General features: G+C 38.4%; 1 protein-coding gene across 1 annotated transcript in view; it reads left to right on the forward strand.

The window, feature by feature from the left end:
• OSTM1 (osteoclastogenesis associated transmembrane protein 1) overlaps positions 1–17,200 on the forward strand; it is a 30,170-nt gene extending 12,970 nt beyond the window's left edge. Inside the window, exons 5-6 of the mRNA XM_089664857.1 lie at positions 2,492–2,657; positions 10,318–17,200. Coding sequence (XP_089520983.1) covers positions 2,492–2,657; positions 10,318–10,373 — 222 coding nt within the window. The 3' untranslated portion in view covers positions 10,374–17,200. The remainder of the gene's footprint in view (positions 1–2,491; positions 2,658–10,317) is intronic.
• The last annotated feature ends 4,026 nt before the right edge of the window (positions 17,201–21,226 follow it).

A 21,226-nucleotide genomic window follows, 5' to 3' on the forward strand; every position in this document is an offset into this window, starting at 1 on the left:
GTAGGTGCACTGATGTGTTAACATCTGTAAGTGTGTATATGTGGGGGGACTCTTTTTTTTTTTTTTTTTTTTTTTTTTTTTTTTTTTTTTTTTACGCTTTACACTTTTTTTCACTAAACTTTATAATCACATAGGGGAGAAAGTTTTTGGGTGACAGGTTCTTCTTTCTGAGACATCAGGAGTCTTTTAGACCCTGATGTCTCAACTGCCCTGTTAAAACTAATGTAGCGCAGATTGTGCTTCATTAGTTTCTTCCCCAGCCAGTCTAGCTAGGTAAAAGACAGCCTGACCCAGAAGAGATGTTTTACAACTCGTTTCAAGGTTCTTAGTGGGAAGAGGAGATTGGTTTCACTGATAGTTGGAGAGCGTCTGCTGATGTCCATCCCCTCTAACCATTGGCATCTGACATGCCGATCCCTTGTCTGCCAATGGGAGCATGGAGCCCAGGAAGCAGGGCAGAACTGTGCACAGGGAGGACGAGCTGTTGCTGGTGTATGTGGAAGCAATCCGGCAGCTGTACAGCCACCCATTCCATTCTGTCTGACAACTGACTTGTCAGATTTACATATATACACATGTGTAAATAATTGTTTCATAGTAATTAATAAAGTGCATAAAATATTCAGATTACTGTGATTTGTCCATGTAGGGCAAAGCAATGGGTTTACTATAATGCAGATCTGGAGTACAAGTCTCTGAAGTCTTAGTTTACACTGGGCTATGGACTTCCTGTGTGATGCTGCTGATGTGCTACACAGACCCGCAAAAAAAGACCTAATAATACACAGGACAGGTAGACTGGTGAAAAGATTTGTGTAAATACACTATTTCTGTCCGCTCTGGCGCAGTCACGTGATGCAGAAGATCCCATTTTGCCTTTACCATGGAGCAGCTGCTGCAGGGGAGAGGAGAGATCGCTAAGAATCAGTGGTATTAAGAAAACTTACTTGTAGTCTTTGCTTATACTTTAATCAAAGCTGGGAGTTGCTGTGTACATAGAGCAGCTCTAACAGCTGCTGCAGTCAAAAAAGCGGTCTGACTTTATCAACACATTAAGCCCTGGTTCACACTGGGTGCGACTTGGGAGGCGACTTGCAACATAGTCACATGACTGGTGAAATCACATTCTGTTCTGTTTGCTGTGACTCCTGCATGAATTTTACCCCTTAGACTTCTATGCTATCTCACAGACGTCACATCAACGATCTCCCGTTGCGATCGGGACCTTTTCCGATCATGTGACTGCCGTGACAGCAAATCACGATGGTCACATGACCCTAAAACCTCGCCTCCCGGCTTCTGAAACCTCTTAAAGGGCCTGGAGGCGCCAGCGCAAAAGGGTTAAGTTCAGTGGAGTTTTTTGTTTGTTTTTTTAACTCTCGCCTCTCCTCCTTGGTCATCCTTGCTGCCTAAAAGCTCTCTTCCCAAGAAAATTCCATTCAAACCTGAATTTAGAGGAAACGCACATTCAGTATGTTGTTTTTTGCATGCATAGAGCACTTGAATGGGCTGCCCTATGCACGGCAAATGCCCCAACGTAGCTTAAGAACCTTTTCAGCTGTAGAGCATTGCATGTTTTCTTGCGCGACAAGACGTGTCTGCTAAGCACAACTGGGGTGTCATTGCAGTTTAGCCTAAATTCCCATCTGCGCGTTTTCAAATGTGCGGCAACCTGTACAGAATACACGTGCTTTGCCATTATGACGATGCAAGCATGATGTACATTTTGTGTGAATGCAGTCTAATTATTAATGACATCCCACTTGCGATTAGTATGCCAAGCAAGCATGATGCACTTTTGCAGCACGTTTCCGAAACCCATGGCAAAGAGTGTTGATTTTGTGCAGGTTATTGTGTGTTCAGTAAAGTGCAGCTGTGATTGCATGGCAATGCAAGTGCGATGTGCGTTTGCAGTGCGTTAGAAACACACGGAAAAGTTTGCAGATTTTGTGCCAGTTGCCATGTGTTTGAAAACGCAAAAATATAAATGCAGCGTAATTGTTGATGACACCTGTGTTTTTAAATACCTAAAGTTCAAGTATATCTAAAGGCAAAACTTTTTTTAGTTTTGGATAGAGTGGAGAGGGATTAGAAGGCTTGTCCATTTTTATTGCTGTCTGTGCTGCTGTTAAGGAGATTCATCCTCTCTATTTGTCCTGTTTACCATTACCATTTAAAGTAAAAGAGAATCCCACATTTTGGGTTGACCCCAGAAGTAGGGGAAATATTCCAATGGGGACACTAGGTCTAGTGACCTGGAATTCCTTGGGGACCCCCTTAATTTTCCGGGGGTTTCCTCTCACTTCCTGTTTGACTTTCCACAATAGGACATAAATGGTGAAAAAAAAATCTCAAAGGGGTTATAACCCTCCCTTACTTTATCCAAAATGAAAAAATGTTTTGTCAATAGTTCTACTTTACTTATTTACCAACACTTTAAACATGTGAAAACAGATCTATGTATTACCTATTATCTATGTTGTTATTTCAGATGAACAGCACTCGTAGTCTTTGGAGTGGAGTTTTCAACTGCACATTGCCCTGCACAGACACTGTTCCAGTGATTGTAGTTACAGCATTCATCCTATTCCTGCCTACCGTTTTCTACTTAGTTGCCATCCTTCATTCTGAGCAACGGAAGCGTAAACTGATAGTAGGTAAGTATCGCATATAACCATATATAATGTGTGGCAAACAGAAACAAAGCTATATAATTTGAAACCTTTTTTTTTTTTTTTTTTTGTGCCTGCTATCTATGATTTGTACAGGATAGTTCTACGTTTCTTGTAGTACATTTTGGAGATAATGTCCTTTCTTTCCATTGTTCGAAAATATTCCATATAATCTTTTTGGACTGAAACTTCTTTGCCAAACAATACTTGTGCAAAGCATAAGTAAACATTTGGTTGAAACTAAGGATTGTGAAACAGGAATGCCACTTGTGTCAAGTGAGACTAGGACAACATAGATTTAGGGCATAATAATCCCTTTTTATTTCACAGAGTAGGTTCACAACAGATGTACCTATTGCATATATAACTGGTATTTTTTAAATATATAAACTGTCTCTGACCTGTTTCCACTATGCACTCACTCGACTGTGGACCTGTCTTCATTTTCTTTATGCACAATATTATTATTATTATTATTATTATACAGGATTTATATAGCACCAACAGTTTGTGCAGTGCTTTACAAAATGAAGGCAGACATTACAGTTACAATACAATTTGGTACAAGAGGAATCCGAGGATTGTCCTACGTTTTTGGCTTTAAAGTGACTGTAAACCCTCACCTTGTAAAACAACCCATTCACTTTTTAAAATAGAAATGAAAGGTAAAACATTTGTGTGTAGATATAAAAAAAAAAAACTATTATAGATAATTTTCCCTCCTTTGTTTATAAGTGATCACATACCCTCTGTTCTCAGATGCATAAGAGCTGGGGGAGGAGAAACAGCAGTACACTGGTCTTCCCAGTGAAAGTCTGTGCAGGAGGGGGGCTGTCAGCAGAAGTCTGATCATTGGAGGGGAAGAGTCTGGTTTCCCAGCACAGCTAGAGAACTGACCATGCTTTGCTCTGAATAGGAAAGCAGAAGCACTGGCGGGAACACTAGGGATTTCACACAAAGCAAGTAATACAAAGAACAGGACACATGGAACGCAGGTACATAGTATAGCAGGCACATATCAGGAATATGAAGTGTTTACATATTCTTTATGTAATAAAGCCAGTGGGTGCAAATAACAGCCAGGCAACTAACATTTTCAGAAAGAGGTCAGCAATGACTTCACCCATGTTTCTTTAAGGAAAGGATCACCTTAATCTCAGTGACATCTCCTCTATCAACCCTGTTGGTCATATGTGCAAGCGAACAGGTTCAGGGGCAAACATTTTGAGAAATGTGGCAATCACACATATCCCCTATTTCCGTGACACTCTATTCTGAATGGCCAGATGCAGTTGTGTTCTATGTTGAGCAGCCATAATATCATGTTCACCTTAGCGGGCTCAATACTCAAAGGAATGTGGAAAGTCAGCATTGTTACTGGGATCATTGACCGCCAGTTAAGGAGTTTCTAACCCTACTGCACTAAACATCTCAGACTAGCATTTAGAATACATTTTCCTCCTACAATTTGTCATTTTCTGTTATGAAACAACATAAGATGAAAGTAATTATTATGGTAAGGGGGTAAAACATGAGATTAAGATGTGAGTTACAAACTTGTGGGTCCCTTACACACTGGGCCTTTCAGCTACAGTCCACCCCCCCAGCAGAACAGGGCCCTAAGTGCCAGGACCACTCTGTACAGTGTTCAGCCCTGTCCATTGCAGCCTGCCATAGACTTTGACTGGCTGGATGCTGCACCTGTCCCTGCCAGACACACTGCAGCTGAACGTCTATGTGTGCAGGGGGGCTATGGCTACATTCACACTGTCACTCTTGTGTTTAGCTTTTCTAATAGCAGGAGAGGTGATCAGAGAAGTTTAAACAAATTTTATGCCTCCCAGGTCACTGTTTCTTCTGTTTAGATATTCCTGCTTTTAGGTGCGTTTAAACACATTTAGCCACATTTAGAATGTCTAATCGGATTCTGGATGAACAGAATTCTATTTTTCTCTAAAAGAAGGCGAATGGCACCTTGGAAAAAATCATTACAAGCTTTTATATGCATTTGGAAATGCCCTCTAACCGCATATAAACACAATGCCAGTGTGATTGAGGCCTAAGGCTCTATTTAAATCTGTGAATAATGCATTGCTAAACATTTGTTACTGCAACACACAGTGAAGCACGAAGTGTAGTGTGAAGTTAATTTTGGTGTCTTTTATTTATAATGGCAACCAAAGGCACCTAACTTGTAAATAGGTTTTAGAGCTCCACAAAACATAGATGAAAAGAGTCTGTGTTGTGTGCTGTGGTTAAAAAAATAAAAATGCCACAGGTCTGTTTACACATGCATTGTGCAGTATTGGCAGTGCATTCAAAATGAATGGGCTGGCTTACTGCAGCATACTTTAAGGTGCATGTGGTAATGTACTCCAAAAGTCATAAGATGGCCATTTGCAGTCCTTTTAGTGCGAGCAGTCGCAAGCAAGCAAGTATTGATTACTAAACACACATGGTATTGTTCTGCATTTGTAATTGATTTAAAAAATATTAATACAGTCCATCGATGATATTTTTCTTTGTGAATTTAATGTGTCTCATTGTGTTTAGTTTGTTCTAATGATAAATTGAAGGAGCAAGTTTAGGGGCTGTCATCCTGATCTATTCTATACTACTTGGACACAGGATGTGCCTGTGATATGCCCGGAAACCTGATATGCATATACTTGATTTAGGTCAGAGACTCTGTACTAAAAAATGCAAAAGGTAGATGACAGCCCCGGAGCATGCAAGCACAAAAAAAAACCCAGCAGTGGCAGCTTCCATAATTAAGTCCTTTTTTTTTTTTTCTTTAACCTGACCCTTTAGAATACCTAGAATATTTAATCCTTACCAAACTTGAACCTTAACCCTTATTTTCAACCTAATCCCTAAATTAACATTTGCGCTTACCCTGTCCTTTACCCTTTTAAGATAAACTCAAGGTAGATATAGGAGCCACAGATTCATGCAGTCCTGTTTTTATTCATACATGTTTAAAAGAGAAGTAGGGCTTTTCTTTTTTCTTTTCCCCTATTTATATTTATCTCCTAGATTGTAAGCTCGAAAGAGCAGGGCCCTCAATCCCCTCATGTTTTGCATTGTATAGGTATTGTTCTGTCACATGTTCTGTCCCCCTTTGTAATGTACAGCGCTGAGCGAACTATTGGCGCTTTATAAATACTGTATAATAATCTAGGTGGATGCAGCATCAGTCCAGTGTTGCATCTGTCCCCCGCCAGCTCTAAGGGTAAAAACTTTGCGATCACATGATCGCTGAGTTATCACAGCTGCTATGAGCAGAGTGGGACTGTCAGTCACCGTTCTCTGCTTAGCCCCCTCCCAGTGCTGACTGGAGCACTGGGCTGTGAAGGAGGATGGAGCAGCTGGCTCTGGATCTCAAAGCTTTGTTGAGAGGCTGAGCCAGGTGCTGCTCCAGACTGTGGGGCGGATGCCGACATTGAAGTCTGGACCTTTCCCCAGCCTGGATCGGCTGAGTGATGCCAGCGGACGTCGGTCCTCTGCCAGTGGATGTCGGGTCACAGGAGTGCAGAACAAACTGCACTCCTGTGATCCACGGGAGAAGTACAGCCAAAAAAGCTTTGGGTGACATCACCGCTCCCAGGCATTTCAGCCATTTTCGACTGCTCTTTCCCTGTAGCCAGCCACTGACTAACATGAGTGATCGCATGGCTGGACTGGAGCGGCATGAAAATAGGTAAATATATACTTCCTTCTTATACAGATTAGTCAACATAGGTGTTAGGGAGGGTATTAGGAGGGGGAGGGAACATTATTAGGATTAGTTAGGGTTTAGCCTGGAATTTCACTTTTAACTGCAGCTGAGAAAAATCAGGTCTTCTATACTGCTAGACAAGTAGTTTATGTTAACCCTAAGAATTCATCTCTTTTGATTTGTTTTTGGCTGTTAAATATATCCTTGACAGGGCCGTGCTATGGCTATTCAATAATCTCAAGAAAAAATAGTTTTCGATCATGTCAGGATATCGGATTTGTCTTGTGCACACTTCCTATGTTATTTCAAGAACCGACTTAGCCCTGCTATTGCTTATCTTTAACTTTAACTCAACAATTAGACCTGATGTTATGGAAATTAGGACAGTGGAAGGGTTTCAGTAGCTTAGGCAAAAACAGCTGGTAAGGGCTGATCTTATTCAGTTCACAAAATTGCTGTTTTGTCAGCCCACAAGAAATTGTGAGCTTAGTGCATTTCTGCCACATCAACAGGTATTTTTTTCCTTTATTTTGCAGGGTCTTTAAAAGGATAAACCATAGGTAAATGTGCATGCATTGCATTTAAAAAAAACAAACAAACCCTTACATGCAACCCTTATACCCTAACTCTAACTTTAGCCAAATCCCTAAAATGGCTGGAATACCCTGGAATAGCACAGACATCTCCTTTTCCCTGCCTCTAAAGAGTCAGCAATGTACACTGCACTAAAAAAACCACAATGTGCCACGCTTCACTTCAAAAGTAATATGTGTATCCAATCACTAATATTTTTAATGCATATCCAAATATATAAATGAATAAAAATATATACAATTGTGCATCCAGTTATAGATCAAAATAAATGAAAAAGTGAATGAACCACCTCAAATATATGACCAAACCGTTAAGTAACGCTTGTGTCCCTTTAAATGGGCCAAAGTATGGATGGGATGGTATCCTGCTCTTTGGTCATATATTTGAGGTGAGAGCACAACCGGTGGGGGAGCACGTTTATGCAAGTTATTCGCAATAAATACTTTTTAGGAAGCATGGGATATTATACGCTAAAGCAAAGTTTGCACGTTTGAAGAAACTCATATATGGATTTTTCTTTTGACTGCTTATAACAATCATATGGACACTGTTGTTGAAAATCATCATTGGTTCATTCATTTTTTTCAATTATTTTCATATATAACTGGATGCACAGTTGTGTATTTATTTTTATTCATTTATATATTTGGATATGCATTAGAAATATTAGTGATTGGATACACATATTACTTTTGAAGTGAAGCGTGGCACATTGTGGTTTTTCTTTTTGGTTTGTTTTGACACACTAGTATGAGTATGTGTTAGGTGCAGGCGATTCAAAATTAGCACTTGTTAAGATTTATTATTCACATAGCAGCTTACACGTTTTTAAGGTACACTGCGCTGCTCCCACTGTGTGGGTAAACCACAGCACATCAGTGTGAAAGCAGCCCTATACTATTATGTCAATGTATTGCTTCACACTGACCTGAAGATCTCTGATTTCCTGCTGCTGGCACCACTCTGGAGACTGCTAACTGGGATAAAAGGTGGAGTGCAGTTGGTATCACTACCTATGAGACAGGAGCCAGCACTACAGTGGAGGTATCGGCTTATGTGGCTCTTGTTTCCTACATCAGCTCCAACTTTACAAGTAGTCCCTCTGCATTGCACTCTGATTCTCTGGGATGGTGGGTCAGCAAGCCCTGACTACGATCTTATGGTTGCTGTAAAACTTTATATAGGGGTAAAATTACATTTCTTGTCCTTGGGTCTGTGATACTTAATACAGAATGTATTTGGTTTTCTGTAAAAGCTGTTCTACAAGAACACTTAGATCCTTCACCATCAATGATTCCATAGTAGTTCTTCCTCTAGATTGTATAAGTCCATGTACTGTATGTGTTTTTTTGCCTCCAAGTGCATACATTTTATATTTTTATCTACACCTTAAAACCAAATCCTCATTTGCTGTGTAGTTGTCAAACGGGTCAGTTAAAAAAAAAAAATAGAGGTTATCCCTACATAGTTTTGTTCCTCTTGCAAATACAAAAATGGTACTTTTAATCTAGATCTCTATATCAAGTATAAATAGGTTAAAAATAATGGTACTTTTAAATCCTAAACTCTGTCATATGTGTGTGTATATAGAGGTTAAAAAGTAAGGGTGTTTTTAATCCTAAACTTTATATCATGTGTATAGGTTAAAAAAATTTAAGTAACAGTCCCAACACTGAACCTAGGGGTATACAGCTAACAACCTTAGACAATTCAGAGTATGAATCCTTAGTCACAATGCTTTTGTGCTGATTTTTCACCCACATAATTTGTTTTGTTATTGACCTTAACACCCTGGTCACATTGGGTGTGACTTGGCATGCGATTTGCATGCCATGTGACTTCTGTAATTGTTAAACTAAATAAGTGCATACATATGCCCTATGAAGACCCTCACCCCATCTGAAGGGCCCTTATGTATTCACTTATTTAGTTTAATTATTACAGTGTTTCATTTAAAATTTTTGATCATTTTTCAGAGGTGTGAAGGTTTCCATAGTGCTCATAAAGTTTTAAGGGTTCACCTAGCGCAGTATCCATTTGAATTAGCCTTTTAAGAGATATATCCTCTTATTTATATATATATATATATATATATATAGGGCAGCACAGGGGCTAAATGGTTAGCACTTCCGCCTGGCAGTACCCCCAACCACGGCACCACCTGCCTGGAGTTTGCATGTTCTCCCTGTGCCTGCGTAGGTTTCCTCCAGGTACTTTGGTTTCCTCCCACACTCCAAAGGCATGCCAGTAGGTTAATTGGCTCCTGTCTAAATTAGCCCTAGTATGTGTATGTATGAATATAAGTTAGGGATTTTAGATTGTACGCCCCTTGAGGGTCAGGGACTGATGTGATTATACAATATATATGTAAAGTGCTGCGTAAATTGACAGTGCTATACAAGTATCTGTAATAAATATACTTGCAGCTTTGTGACTTCAGTTGATTGGGGATTTGCGCGGTTTGATCTTACATACATGTCATGCGACTTGCAAATCGTATGCCAAGTCACACCCTATTGTCCGCTATTAGAGTGGTCATATCGCACCGATTTCACCAGTGAGCCACACCAATTTCTAAGGTAGTACATGCACTATTTTTGGTGTGATTTGCATAGATATTTGTGTCAGATGTCTTGCAAATCGCACCTCAACATCAAAAGCAAAGATACCAGTTTCGTAAATATGTAACTGGGTATTTTTTTTGCTTGAGTACATTGCTTTTAATAATGCCCCTTACTACAAAACTATTCAGTTCACATTTGCAATACACTGGCAATTTTGTTAACGATTGAAACCATTATTATTTTTTATATCTTTATCATACAAACCATATAGGATTCTTTATTTTACAATTGACCAGTGTTACCTTTTATGTTTTGTGAGCGGCTGCCCCAGTTTGCACTTGTTCTTATTATTATTAATATTTTGCTTGTCAGCCTTTGTCACCAACTCCAGGGAACTCTTGCACTGTTCATTTGTCAATAGTGAAATTTCTATGGCTAGCCTAGCATGGTAATCTTTGAATAGGTGGTATTCTGCTGAATACATGCACAGTGTATAAAATTATTCTTAATTTATCATTGTTACTTGTAACTGCTATTGTGTATGGAATTGTAGATTTCCAGCTAGATGTCCTATATTCAGTGACCAAGCATGAATGCATTGGTTGTCCAGCCACTGTGTTCTACACATTGCACTTACATATGTTTTTTTACTAATTGAAATGCATGTTTAATACGATTATTCTTTTTAACACATTTCTTAGTTTTTCTGTTAATGTTTTATGTCTTTGACAAATAGTGACTGTAATGATTTGTGCTGTCTTTGTTTCAGCAAAGAGGTTAAAATCGAATGCTAACTTGGCACACTTACAGGAGGAAAGTAATTGAAGGACAGCATGACTCAGAAAAGAAGATTTGCACTAGAGCAAACAGTATTCCACTTGGAGTGGACACATTCTATGCAAGGACTTGTGAAGATTTTCATCTTGGTGTCAAAAGTCTTGTATATACACAATGGACCTTTTATTGCTAGAGGAGTATGTATGACTGCATCTCACTATGTATACTGGTACTTTAAACATTCATGCTCACTGTGGATTTTTTTTTCTTTTTCCTTTAAACCGAAAGCATTTTATATTGCAAAAAAAAAAAAAAAAAAAAGATATGCACAAAGTAATAACAGTGTGCTTCGTGGATGCATCTTCTTTTTTGTTTACTTATATTACAGCTGGTGGTACTCTTCTCTTTTTTTAGAAAGTATACTATAACCATAGATGGTTGGAAGATGCAGCTAGTACAAGTACATAAAGTCTGTCTTTATATTTTAATTCCCTGAACAACGGGAATCAGACTGGAATAGAGAGAGGCAGCAAGGTGAAATAGATACTATTGCACTGTTCATTGTCAGTATAACATTGAGAATTTGCTGGCAATAGGAAAGAGCAAAGACCTCATCATTGAGGTAATGCCACTTCATTGTCATGTTGGATAGCTTAGGTGGGGCAGTGACCAAGCTATATAACTTAACTTTGCACCAATCTTAAAGCACAAACTGAGCCTTTCAGATTTTTAACTCTGTACATATTAGCTGTGCATTGTATTGTCGTTACTCTTTTTTTACGTTTTCATAGCTCTTATGTTTGCTGTTACCTTCTGGTCATCATTAACCACTTCCCATCCGGCCGTTGTATATAAACAGCTGGACGGTGGCAGTGCAGGGGCGGGTTGTCGTTCATAAACAGCGCCTGCCATTTTGGACTGTGCGCATTCCCTGGGACCTCTGTACGGGACCTCTGTGTGAGGTCCTGATCATGTGATCACTGATTGGCCAATCGGTGATCACATGAATAGTAGTAAGCAAGATGTCACTTCTGACATCATTGCTTACTACGTGTGAAATCTGTGAATCATCACAGAGATTACATGGTACAAGGCTAATCACAACAGCCTTGTACCATGTGACAAGATGTGACCAATCACAGCTCACACAGTATTTCTCAATGGCTGCAAGAATGCAGCCAGAGAGGAGAAATGATTGCTTTTACAGCCTTTATGGGTGTAAAAGCAATCGGTGTATAAAAAAAAAAACATCACCCCCCACAAGTAGTACAGTGTCACCATGGTGACACTGTACTGCTAGAGTGACAGTATGTTAAAAAAAAACATAAATAATATAAAAAAAATAAATAACAATGTAAAAAAAAAATTTAGAAAAATTATAATTTTTGGTTATAAACTAATTTGGGTTATTTTTTTTTTTTTACTAAAAAGATAACTGAATACATTTTGGCCAAGATTAATGAAGAAAGATTATTTATTTGCAAAATTTTATAAGAAAAACACTTTTTTTCAAAATATTTGGACTTTTTCATTTTTATAGCAAAAAAAATAAAAATCCCAGTGGTGAATAAATACCACTAAAATAAAGCTTTATCTGTCTCAAAAAAATGCTAAAAAATTCATATGGGTACAGTGTTGCATGACCGCACAATTGTCATTCAAAGTGTAATAGTGCTGAAAGCTGAAAATTGGCCTGGACAGTAAGGGGGTAAAAGTGTCCGGACATAAAGTGGTTAAACCAAATTGTGAGGATGTTGCAGATATAGGATCATGTAAGGACTTAAACATAGATACATCTTATTTTAATGTACAGTATATATCTAAATCAAATGTAAGGGCCTTATGGAGGCCTCCCTACTTTTTTATTGAAGTGTTGGAATCTTACATTAATCGCTTGCTGCTGACCCACAATACATCTACTGCATTGCAGGCGGCAAAGCCAGGCTAGGCGGGATACCCGTAAGTCGCAGCCTTTCTTCTGGGCTTTGTGCACACGTCTTTGCTGACCTGTGCTATGATTGGACACACCACGAGTTTACCATCAGGTTTAAGCCAGTGATTTTAGCTGAAACCTGCTGATCGGCTGTGGCCAATCACAGCACAGAGTTGTGTGTTTACAAACACAGGCAACACTGCACACACAGAACAGCGATCTAGCTGTTTCTTCTTCCTGAAAAGCAGGGAGAAAAAACAGCCAGATCTGTGAGTAAAAGCAGTACACAGTTAACACCTTCATTTCCCCTTGATGTTAACCCTTTCCCAGCCAGTGTCATTAGTACAGTGTACAGTATTATATCTGATCACTGTATTAGTAATACTAGTGACGTCGGTATCAATCAGTGTCTGTTAGTGCCAGATTGCCTGCCACACTATCACAATCACACTATTAAGTAGCTGATCATTGCCATTATTAATATATCGTTTATAGCTGCATAAATTCCAGTATACAGTGGATATAAAAAGTCTACACCCCCCTATTAAAATGTCAGGTTTCTCTGATGTAAAAAAAAAAAAATGAGACAAAGATTAATCATTTCAGAACTTCTTTCCACCTTTAATGTGACCTATAAACTGTACAATTCAGTTGAACAACAAACTGAAATCTTTTTGGTGGAGGGAAGTAAACATAAAAAACTAAAATAATATGGTTGGATAAGTGTTCACACCCTTAAACTAATACTTTGTTGAAGCACCTTTTTGATTTTATTACAGCACTCAGTCTTTTGGGTATGAGTCTATCAGCGTGGTACATCTTGACTTGGCAATATTTGCCCTCTCTTCCTTGAAACAACACTCCGAATCTGTCAGATTGCAAGGGCATCTCCTGTGCACAGCCCTCTTCAGATCACCCCACAGATTTTCGATCAGATTCAGGTCTGGGCTCTGGCTGGGCCATTCCAAAACTTTAATCTTCTGGTGTCATGCTGAAAGATGAAGTTCCTCTTCATGTTCAGCTTTCTAGCAGAAGTCTGAAGGTTTTGTGCCAATATTGACTGGTATTTGGAACTGTTCATAATTCCCTCTGCCTTGACTAAGGCCCCAGTTCCAGCTGAAGAAAAACAGCCCCAAAGTATGATGCTGCCACCACCATGCTTCACTGTAAGTATTGGTGTTCTTTTGGTGATGTGCAGTGTTGTTTTTACGCCAAACATATCTTTTGGAATTATGGCCAAAAAGTTCAATCTTAGTTTCATCAGACCATAACACATTTTCCCACATGCTTTTGGGAGACTTCACATGTGTTTTTTGAAAAATATATTGGGCTTGGATGTTTTTCTTCATAAGAAAAGGCTTCCTTCTTGCCACTCTACCCCATAGCCCAGACATATGAAGAATACAGGAGGTTGTTGTCACATGTACCACTCAGCCAGTACTTGTCAGTTATTCCTGCAGCTCCTTCAGTGTTGCTGTAGGCCTCTTGGCAGCCTCCCAGACCAGTTTTCTTCTCGTCTTTTCATCAATTATGGAGGGATGTCCAGTTCTTGGTAATGTCACTGTTGCACCATATTTTCTCCACTTGATGATGAATGTCTTTACTGTGTTCCTTGGTATATCTAATGCCTTGGAAATTCTTTTGTACCCTTCTCCGAACTGATACCTTTTAAGAATGAGATCCCTCTGATGCTTTGGAAGCTCTTTGTGGACCATGGCTTTTGCTGTAAGATGTGACTAAGAAAATGTCAAAGACCTACTAGAACAGCTGAACTTTATTTGGGGTTAATTAAAGGCACTTAAATGATGGCAGGTGTGTACTGACTCCTATTTAACATGATTTTGATTTTAATTCTGAACACCGCTACATCCCCAGTTATAAGAGAGTGTGCACACTTATGCAACCACATTATTTTAGTTTTTTTATGTTTACTTCCCCCCGTAAAAGATTTCAGTTTGTTTTTCAAGTGAGTTGTACAGTTTATAGGTCACAGTAAAGATGGAAAAAGTTCTGAAATTATTTATCTTTGTCTCATTTTTTTACGTCACAGAAACCTGACATTTTAACAGGGGTGTGTAGACTTTTTATATCCACTGTATATATCATAGTTTGTAGATGCTAAAACTTTCACACAAACTGATTAATATACACTTATTGGGATTTTTTTTTTTTTTTGCCAAAGACGTAGCAGAATACATTTGATTTTATTGGATATGGATTATAACAGAAACTAGGAAATATTTTTTTTAAAAAAGCCCAGTGTTGATCAAGTACCACAGAAAGAAAGCTTTTATTTGTGTGAAAAAAGGTAGCTAAATGGTTAGCACTTCCGCCTGGCAGTACTGGGGTTGTTGGTTTGAATCCCAGCCACCGCACCTCCTGCATAGAGTTTTCATGTTCTCCATGTGTCTGCATGGGTTTCCTCTGGTACTCCGGTTTCCTCCCATATTCCAAAGACATGCTGGTAGGTTAATAGGCTCCTGTCTAAATTGGCCCTAGTATGTGTATGTATGAATGTAAGTCAGAGACCTTAGATTGTGCGCCCCTTGAGGGTTAGGGACTGATGTGAATGTACAATATATGTGTAAAGCGCTGTGTAAATTGACAGTGCTATATAGGTACCATAAATAAACTATAAATTTCATGTGGGTACAGTGTTGCATGACCAAGCAATTGGCAGTTAAAGTAGCACAGTGCTGAATAAAAAAATATGCTCTGATCATAAAGTGGCTAAATCATATGAGGTTTTGTTTTTTATCTGGTTAGTGAAGTTCTTGCAACATGCAAATTGGTGTTAAAAATTGACCATTGTTCTATTCACAACAAGCTTCTATTCAGGTCTGGTTCCGCATGCACATGACTTGATCGTAAACTTGATAAGAAGCTAAGAAATATGATATTTGGCTACATTTGAATTTAATTGGTATATTTAATATGCCAGTATTTTCATTACAATTTGTTACTTTGCACATTTATCATAAGGCTTAGGTGCATACCTATTTTTATTTATTTCTTTCATGCCTGCATTCTGTGTTTGGAACATATTACTGACAGTCATTTACACTGGTGACTTCAGAAATGATTCCAGTACATAACTACTTCTGGATTTGCTATCATACTACTGCCATAAAGTGGTAATAGTAATAGCCTTGTACTTTATTGACAGGACTTTTAACATTGAGTGGGTATTTTTGTTGAATGTGTCAGGGAGATCATTGCAAGTTATTGTGTTGACAGCCATTGTGCTCCAATTCCATTTCCCCCGGATTAGCTTGAATGCCGCCTGCCCTACAGCCTCTGGAAGCATTACCTTGATTTGGTGAATCATATGATTGAGAGCTGTTCAAAGCAATCTTTCATTTATGCTAATAAAAGCTGGTTTATATCTGCCAAGTTGCAGAATGACAGCTTTGATTCTGTAATCAGTGGCTTTTTGAGCATATTCATGCTAAGTAGGGCTGAAAGTCATTACTACAGGATAGGGCAGTTAAGAGCTTTACCCGTGAAGCGGCTTTAATTTACTTTCCTGGCTTTGTAACCAATTAAAATCATTCAAAAACCAGCTTAGATTTTAAAGATTTTATAGAAACTAATTTCTACTTTTGCAGTACTTGAAGAAATAGTTATGCTAAACTAGCGTAATTTAATCAAGCTATTTTTCTAGGTTGTTTTTACTGTATAATTTCCTACACTGTATTATTCTGGAAGCAACTATTGGTTTAAGAACAAGTAGACCTATTTTTATTATGTCAGTGTTAAATGCGGTTACCTATAGTAACCAGTCAGCAATCCTTTTATTGTTTTGTGTGCTGTAAATTTACAAAAGATAAAAACTATTTTGGTACTACAGTTTTCTGCATGTCATTGTGCTGGCTATTAATGTAGACCAAACCTCTCCATTCTTCTTTGCAGTGGCATATTCTGTTGCTTTAGCATCATGTTTCAGCCTGAATGGGAATATTCAGAAAATGAATGGCAAAAGAAATAGGCACTGGTCATAGCAATCGGTTAAATTATAACTGCCATTCAGGGGCGGACTGACATTTCATGGGGCCCCCAGGCAATAGAGGATCATGGGGCCCCCTGTGTCCTTGCCCAAACTAAAAAAAGCCTATGAAGAAGGTACCAGGGGCATCTCATGGGGCCCCCTACGGACCCGGGCCCTCGGGCATTGCCTGAGTTTCCAAATGGTCAGTCCACCCCTGCTGCCATTTATGGTGAAGTTTAAAAGGCAGATATGTGATTGGCTGCAGAATAATGCCCTGCCTTCTTCCTTCATTATATTGTTATAAAATTAGCACAGCAGTTAGAGAACCTTTTCACACTTGCTAAAAGCGCAAGAAAAATGCAATAAAAATATTTCCCTTTAAATTCTATGGAACTCTTTACACCAGTGTGCTGCGGGTGTGGTGCATTTTGAAAAGTCCTGCATGCTGAATCTTTGATGCGCTTTTCAAGTGTGCACCAAAAATGCATCTCCCCTTTGAACTTAATGGAAAATGCATAAAAAATGTACTGCAGTCGTGTTGTTGGTGCGCTTTTGAGTCATATGCCCATGTATCACAGGTGCATTCTGGGAGTCAGGCAGCCAGGAGATGCACAAAATGCATCAAAAAAGGTATATGCGTTTTTTACCATGTTTTTTTCAACCAAGCAATGTGAAAGGGCCCTTAGGGTGCCAAAGCTATACCCACACAGCATTTTAAAATTCCTTGTCAGAGCAGTTTCATGTTACCACAGCTTCCCACTTTCTAGGCCCGGTATTTGATTCTGTGTATTCCTGCTGTGCAAACCACAAATAAGGACCTGGATTATGTTGTTTTTTTTTTTTTTTATTCTGATTTATTTTGTTTAATTTTTTTTCATTTACGAACATGGCTAGACTGTATTACCAATTTTTTGTGTTTGAAGATGAGAATAAAACCTTTAAAATGAATTGAAATATGTTTACTGTTGTTTTTACATTTATTTTGTTTTAAAATAAAGCTTAGAACAATGTATACGGTACTTTTACTTCTAACAGTGAATATATCTTTCATTATAGTGGCATTCTCTCATGGCATTACATTGTTCCAGTACGAAGTTTAACATTTTTCACTTCTTATAGAGTCAGTAACATTGGTTATGTTAAATAAAGCTATTCAACTTTGTTGGTTGCCATAGAATTAAAATATTAATCTGCAACCTGAAGCATGGCTGCCATTTTTTTTTTTTTTACAGCAGTTTCATGATGGTGCAGTCCTACTTCTCATAATTGCCAGTTCACATAGTGCAGTAACTGGTGTTTTCCAAACTGGAAGAACGCCAGTCACCACTGCCAGCTCATTACATTCCCCCCCACTCCACAATCCAAAATGTTTGATTATTTTACCATTTTGTTAATCTGCCCTGCCACAAGGCTTTTCTTCCTCTCTGAAGTCTCCTGGGATATGCACTTCACATATTTCAGAAGGGTTCATGGAGAAGAGACCTACAGCAGCTAGCGGGTGGAGCTGGCTTATTCCTCAGCGGCCGTCTGCCTTAATCAGGAGAAGGCAGCCAAGCTCCTGTTGACATCAAAGAAGATTGTGGACCAGCACCTAGCCTTGTGAACTGGAGCAGCAGATCACAGTAGAATTCTCTGGTAAGGAGAGTGTGTGAATTGAGGACAAGCCAGCATAACAGCTATTGGGGGGGGGGGGGAGTGCAGTTCATATCTAAGGAGTCCTTTTGATTAATTGGTATACACTGTATATTTGAAATTACAGAGATGTTGGGTATTATGCAGAGCTCCAGAAAAAAAACATTCCACTTCAGATAAAAGGGCAAAAACATAATTCTCAAAGTATATTTTACGCTAGGTACAACCCCAATCCCAAAAACATTGGGACGCTGTGTAAAATCTACATAAAATTGGAATGCAATGATTTGCAAATCTCATAAACACAATAGGAAATAGTAAACAAATGTTTAATCTGAGACAATACCATTTTAATTAAATTCGGTAATAAGGTAAATTTTAAATTAATGGCAACAACACGTCTCAAAGTTGGGATGGGGCAGCAAGAAGATGGCAGTGTAAGTAGTACTGATAAGGAAGAGCTGATGAACATTTTGTAACTAATTAGGTTAATTGGCAACAGGTCAGTAACATGATTAGAAAGTCATGGGGGAGATTTACTAAAACTGGTGCACACCAAACCTCAGAAATACTTCCAAAAATCACTGCCTGTGAAGATAGTTTGCTGTGCCATCCAAAAATGCAAAGTAAAGTTCTATCATGTAAAGAAGAAGCCATATCTGAACATGGGCCAAAAACACCACCATCTTCTCTGGGCCAAAGCCCATTTAAAATAATCTGTTGCAAAGTGGCAAAGCGTTCTATGGTCATATGGATCGAAAATTTGAAATTTTTTTTTTAGCAACCATGGGTGCTGCCTCCTCAAAACTAAAGAGAGGGACTTTCTGACTTATCAGTGCTCAGTTCAAAAGCCTGCATCTCTGATGGTGTTAGTGTGCATCAGTGCGTATGGAATGTGCAGCTTGTACATCTGGAAAAGCACCATCATTGCTGATGAAGATACTGTATATCCAGGTTTTAGAGCAGCATGTGCTCACATCCAGACATCTTTTTCAAGGAAGGCTTGCATATTTCAGTAGGACAATGCTAAGCCGCATACTGCATCTATGACAACAGCATGGCTTCTTGTAAGAAGAGTCTGGGCCCCTAACTGGCCTGCCTGCAGTCCAGACTTTTCTCCAATTAAAAATATATGGCTCATTTTGAAATAAAAAATATGACAATACCCAGGACTGTTGGGTGGTTAGAATCCTAAAATCAGGAAAGAATGGGACAGTACTGTATTCCCCTCCCAAAACTCCAGTAACTTGTCTCCTCAGAATCCTAAAATCAGGCTAGAATGGGACAACATTCTCCTCAAAAAACACCAGAAACTCGTCTTCTCAGTTCCCAGACCTTTATAGTGCTACATCGCGATAAACAAACATGGCCTTGTCACAACCTTTATGGGATGCCATCAATTTTAAAATCGCCTAATTTTTTCTTAAACTAGTACATTTTCTAATTTAAACATTTGAGATTTCTATTGTTAAAATAATGAGTTTATTAAATTTGCAAATCATTGAATTCTGTTTTCATATACGGTAGATTTTACACAGCATCTCAACCTCTTTGGAATTTGTGATAAAGACCACTTTTTTTTTTTTTGTAGTTTAGGTTAATTGTACCATTAGCTTATGGAAATATACCAAAGGGACTAACTTTTTGTTGTGCACAAAATAGTGTAAAGGAATAGGATCAACGAAAAGATCTTGAAATAATGACATTTAATGCTGTTAAAAATCATTAATTCTTAGGTAATTCTCACTATGTACGTTTCCTCTTTCTATGCAGAGTAATACAGTTGTATACATGAAGTTTTAGTATTAGTGGATTCTTAAAAAATCCAAGTATCTTGGTTTATTGTGACTTTTTGTCCTGTTTACACAAGAAAGGGAAAGCCAAGACTGGAAATTCTAGCTGCATGCCATTCTTTGGTATTTTAATTAAAACTACACAGTACATTACTTTATAAGTTCTTAGGTTAGCAGCTGTAAATTGATATTTGTTCCATAAATTTGGTATGGTATGTAATTTCTTAAAGAGAGTTCTTTTTACCTTCTTTTGTGTAGCATCTGTATTTTCTCTTTTAATTGATGTAGTTGAGGCTTCAGGTCTTCTACACAATGTTGTAGAATAAACGAAGGGCCAGTGACATGCCTTGCCATGTATTCTTGAAGAATGCTTTAGAAAAAAGTCTAATCCTAATATTCATGTTTTATATTTTAAAGGTTAAGTGTACAGTACTTGCAGGAACACCCTGGATCCAACCCCTGATTTTATAAAATGTAAAAGTTGAAGGACAACCCTCGGATACAGATAAGTGGGATGTCCTAATCCCCAGGGCCAGGTCGTGTTTGTGTCTCCGAAATACAGGCGTACCTCGGTTTACAAACGCCTTAGTTAATGTAATTTTCTGTTTACGAATGAAAATCCATTGAGAATATTGCCTCGGTTTACTAATTTTTTTTTGCAATATGAAGCAAGTTTTCCCAGGATGCATTGTGCCTGGGAGGCTTATAGCGCCGGTTCCCTGCCTTTAAAGTGCACTTTATACAGAGTTTTGAACAGATAAAAAATCTAGAACGGATTAATTGGTTTTCAATGCATTTACAAAATTTTTTCACAATACGAAGCAAGTTTCCCAAGGATGAATTGCACCTGGGAGGTTTATAACACAGGCCAGTGCATGCTGGAGTCTGTGGGTAGCACGTGGCATCGAGTGTGGAGGTGTTGGAACGGTTTTTGCATCGAGTTTTGGAGCCATTCTGGAAATTTTTAATCATGTCCCTGTGCAGTATTTATGCCCTTAAAGTGCACTTCATAAAGCGTTTTGAACAGATAAAATACTTTTTTTTTTATTTTTTCTGATCGCCGGAATGGATTAATTGGTTTTCAATGCATTCCTATGGGAAACCGCATTTCGGTTTACAAATTTTTCGCAATACAAAACATCCTGGAGAACGCAATAAATTTGTAAACTGAGGTATGCCTGTATTTGAGACATGTTCATGCAGACTAGTCATAGGTAATCATGCCAACTTTGGCACATGTCCCTAAATACAGGAATACCTATTTTGTTTGTCCACAATTGACTTATATCACAGGATAATGATGTACCCCAGTTAAATAATTTGTAAATGTATTAAATTGAATCATTTAATTTTGGCCCCGGGCAGAGAGAAGACTTGCTTGTCTGGGAGCTGTAGCTCAATATAAACATATGATGGGAGTAAGTTATTAAAGTAAACTTACCCTCTACATAAATGTTACAAAATAATATTTTATTAAATACAGAGCAGTACTGTGCTAGCAAATGTGAGATTTGTAAACATTGTGGAGTAAACCTAAATTTTACAACTAATAATA

The sequence above is a fragment of the Staurois parvus genome, unplaced genomic scaffold (assembly GCF_062004578.1).
Source record: "Staurois parvus isolate SC_StPar_1 unplaced genomic scaffold, SC_StPar_1.0 ptg000048l, whole genome shotgun sequence".
Classification (NCBI taxonomy): domain Eukaryota; kingdom Metazoa; phylum Chordata; class Amphibia; order Anura; family Ranidae; genus Staurois; species Staurois parvus.